The sequence below is a fragment of the Otolemur garnettii genome, unplaced genomic scaffold, assembly GCF_000181295.1.
Source record: "Otolemur garnettii isolate 467f Iridium unplaced genomic scaffold, OtoGar3 scaffold00149, whole genome shotgun sequence".
NCBI classification, from domain to species: domain Eukaryota; kingdom Metazoa; phylum Chordata; class Mammalia; order Primates; family Galagidae; genus Otolemur; species Otolemur garnettii.
Window position 1 is genome coordinate 260828 of NW_003852544.1, and position 4405 is coordinate 265232.

Genomic DNA, 4405 nt, shown 5'->3' on the forward strand with positions numbered 1-4405 from the left:
GGGCCGGGCTGGGGATTCGAATACGCCACCTTAGGTGTATGTGGCTGGCGCCTTAGCCGCTTGAGCCACAGGCGCAGAGCCAAAATAAAAGAATTTTAAAAGGCATTAGGCTGTATAAATTGGAAAGAAAGTTGATGGCTTATAAGCTAATTCTTGCATGTTAAATATTTTAGGGTTGGGGGATTTTTCTTTTTAAATACATCCTTAGACTAGTACAGAATTAAAGCTAGAAAAAGAATAAACTATACCCAAAGTTAATGAACCTGAAAGTTATGGACATATTTACAATTTAGGTCATACTTTATAGATCAAGAACTTAATCAAGAACACAAAGTAGCATTCGCTTGAGCAAAGCTGGCTTTGAGGGTCAGAGCTAGTGTTTATATGATACCCAGTGCCATGAACACCTCCCAGCTAGTTGATCTGTCTACTGCCCTTAGGAAGGGGCAGGTCAGCTCCCCAGGAGGATCACCTGTATAGTAATGGGAGCAATCAGTCCTGTATTCATCTGCTTGTTTAGTTATAAGGGCACGTGTAGACAGGCTAGTTCTTAGAGAACTCCTATAGGATGTTTGCTTCCTTGTTTGTCTTCACAATTCTTGAAATTAGGTTCTGGGATTGAGTTTCCTGTGTAATTAACATTCTTAAAACAGCATTTCCCCCACCTTAACCTTTAGATTTCTGTGGATCATGGTCCTGGGTAGAAAAACAATGTCATTGGGATATCAGTTCTCCCTAAATTAATAATCTCAATTAAAATCCCAGCAAGCTCTTTTTTCCTCAAGAAATTGACAGGTTGATTCTAAGATTTATATGGAGGCTCGGCGCCTGTGGCTCAAGTGACTAAGGCACCAGCCACATACACCTAGGGTGGCAGGTTCAAATCCAGCCTGGGCCTGCCAAATAACAATGATGGCTGCAACCAGAAAATGGCCGGGCGTTGTGGTGGGCGCCTGAGGTCCCAGCTACTTGGGAGGTGGAGGTAGGAGACTCGCTTGAGCCCAGGAGTTGGAGGTTGCTGTGAGCTGTGATGTCACAACTCTACCCAGGGGGATAGCTTGAGGCTCTGTCTCAAAAAAATAAATAAATAAATAAGATTTATATGGAAAAGCAGGGGACCTAGAATAGCCAAAACTACTCTGAAAAAGAACAAAGTTGGAAGACGAACAACACTACCCAATTTTGAGAGTTTATAGATTTCTGTGATCAATTGAATATCAGTGAATCAGCTGAATTCAGTTGAATCTCTATCTAGATGAAAATATTGGCTTGGTGCCCATAGCACAGTGGTTATAGCGCCAGCCACATACACGGAGGGTGGCAGATTCAAACCTGGCTTGGACCAGGTAAACAACAACTGCAACAAAAAATAGCCCGGCATTGTGGCAGGCGCCTATAATCCCACCTACTTGGGAGGCTGAGGCAAGAGAATCACTTAAGCCCAAGAGCTGAAGGTTGCTGTGAGCTATGACACCACGGTACTCTACTGAAGGCAACAAAGACTCTGTCTCAAAAAAAAAAAAAGAAGAAAGAAAAGAAAATATCTATAAAGTATAAGCCTTAGGGATAATTGAAATGGTAAATTCTTCTTAATGTGAAAATGTTTGGAATTGTTTTACTCAGATTCTCAAAAACACTATTAAAGCAAAAAGAAGGTACAAAGATGCAGAAAAAATGTCTGCACAATTTGGTGACCAAATTGACTTAAGAAGTTCTAGATAGCCAGGTACGGTGGCTCATGCCTATAATCCTAGCACTCTGGGAGGCCAAGGTGGCTGAATTGCCTAAGCTCAGAAATTCAAGACCAGCCTGAGCAAGAACGGCCCAGTTGAGCAACTTCTAGCCCAGTTGTGCTAGGCCAGCTGAATGAGGCCTGGACCAGCCAGGCATTGTGGCAGGCACCTATAGTCTCAGCTACTAGGGATACTGACGCAAGAGGATCTCTTGAGCCTAAGAGTTTGAGATTGCTGTGAGCTATGATGCCACAGCACTCTACCTAGGGCAACAAAATGTGACTGGCTCAAAAAAATAAAATAAGAAATTAAGAAAAAATTCTAAAAATTAAGAGTTTGGTTGTTTTTATATTAGTCATTTACGTATTTTCATTGCCCATTAATTTTATTTTCAGCTAACTTTGTTTTTCCAAAATAATTTCACATTTCTGTAAGATGATTTCAGTGTTGGGTCAGGACAGGTGTGAGAGGCAGATGATGGCAGGAGAAGAGCAGAGAGGAGACCCTGATCTGAGGGAGGGGAGGCAGTGGGCTGGGTTTTTGTGGAGAAGTTCAACTATGTATTTACCTGTCAGAACCTTTATTTGGATTTCCCTTGAGAAACTGGTATAACCCCAAATAGAACATCCAAAGAAAGCTAGTAAATCTTATGTGAACAACATTTATGTCAGAGACATTTAAAATGTTTGCAATTCTCATTTTTAACAGTTGGTCGGGAGAAAAGCAGTGTCAACCGTGCAAGTAAGGAAGGTGTAGAGAAACGGAAGGTGGGCAGTGCAGGTATTCCTTACTCACCATGTAGAACGTACAGAAGGCTTTCTTCTCTAGGAAAAGAATCAACAAGTGAACAAGTGAACATGAAGTATTTTTCCTTTTTCCATGTCATTCCAGCTTGTGATGGTCAAGACAAAGTTAAAGAAATTTGGTCCCTTAAGAAATGTTGCCTGTTTCCCAAATTAAACAGTAATGTGTAAATGTATGCTTTATCAGAGGAAAAATTGCACAGTCAGGTACACCCAGCCGCTAGTGTTCTTTTGGCATTTATTGTTTGTTTATGTGTGGCCTCCCAATTTGCCAGTGAGCTGCAGAACAGAGGCCACATCTCCCAGCTTGCATCTGTTGCACAGAGACTTCTCCAGCGGTGCTTGTCCACGTTTCTCATCTGTCCCAGCACATTTGCCAGGCCAGCACATCCTCTCCACCACGCATTATTCATCTAGGGCCACCATCTGCATGATGTCTCATTTTTTCCTGCCTCCTGTTTTTCTCATTATTTTTCCCCCTTGTGGTTTGTAAAATTATTCTGTGCTTTACACGCTGATTTAAAACCCATAAGCAGAAAGGCCCAGAATGTATCCACCAGTTTTCTGGCTTTTCAGAAGTTCTCGGGTCACGTTTGTGTTCTCAATTTTCATTCATTGGTTTCAGCTTCAAGGTTTTTGCTATTGCTTTTTTCTATTAAAATGTTTCTTCTCTTTAGAGTGCCTATTTCAGCAGTAATTACATATTTCAAGTATATAAAAATCTTGGGTTTGTTTTGCTTTGCTTTATTTTGTTTTACAGATAACATAAAATGGACATAGAAATCAGGGTAGAATTTCACCTCTGAGTTTCTCATGGGTTGAAGTCAGATATGCTTTACATGCTAATGTATCCATGCAAGTACTGTGACTGGTGACAGGCCATAGGGAACTGTGACCTTCACCATCTCAGAATGCGGGTAGTTCTCATTAAAGCCATCTTACACTGATTTCCAGGAGGAAAAATGAAAAGTCCTGTCTTTAACCATGAGTGAATGTTAATATTCAGATATCTTCCTAGAAGTAATCCTAAAATGATGTCACACAAAATTCTTTTTAAACCTTGACATTATTGCTGTTTTCATAGATTTACAAAGAATCTTATTAAGAAATACTTAGCTCAGCAAAAATGTGAACTTTTTATTTATGACTTCTACAGGTCCTTGAATTTTTCATGAAAGCCAAGGAAAGTATATTTTACACATTGTATTGAAATCTGACATCTGAAAACTAGAAGTTGTTACACTTACATTCTTTTTGTTGTCAAATGATTGACTTAAAACAAATCTTCACTAGTAGATGTACCACAAAAGTAACTATCTTTTAATACTGTCTTCTTTTTGATGGAAACACAGAAAGATAGACTTGTTCTGATTAAGGAACTTTCATTCAAAAAAGTTTGAATGAAACTGAGCTGGGCACAGTGGCTCACACCTGTCATTCCAGCACTCAGGAAGGCTGAGGCAGGTAGATCTCCTGACCTCACAGGTTTGAGGCCAGCCTGAGCAAAAGTGAGATCTTGTCTCTAAAAATAGCCAGCTGTTGTGGCAGGCACCTGTAGTCCCAGCTACTTGGACGGCTGAGGCGAGAGAATAGCCTAAGCCCAGGAGACGGAGGTTGCTGTGAGCTGTGATGCCACAGCACTCTACCCAGGGAGACAAACTGAAACTCTGTCTCACAAAAGGAAAAAAAAAACATTCCTAATTAGTTAGCAGTCTCCTGGTGTATACAGTCTTCTGGATGATTTAAATCGTTTGTTTTCTTTCAAAATATCTGGTGTAAACACAATGGGTCTTTTTTTTTTTTTTTTTTTTTTTTGGAGACAGAGCCTCAAGCTATCCCCCTGGGTGGAGGGCTGTAGCATCACAGCTC

General features: G+C 40.6%; 1 protein-coding gene across 8 annotated transcripts in view; it reads left to right on the forward strand.

Annotated features, from left to right (window-relative positions):
* The window catches only part of PPP2R5C (protein phosphatase 2 regulatory subunit B'gamma), a 162942-nt gene that overhangs the window by 155074 nt on the left and 3463 nt on the right, over positions 1–4405 (forward strand). The window contains exon 16 of one of the 8 annotated variants that reach the window (XM_023518855.1): positions 2442–2500. The exons of the other annotated variants lie outside the window; for them this stretch is intronic. Coding sequence (XP_023374623.1) covers positions 2442–2489 — 48 coding nt within the window. The 3' untranslated portion in view covers positions 2490–2500. The remainder of the gene's footprint in view (positions 1–2441; positions 2501–4405) is intronic. 8 annotated transcript variants of the gene reach the window in all.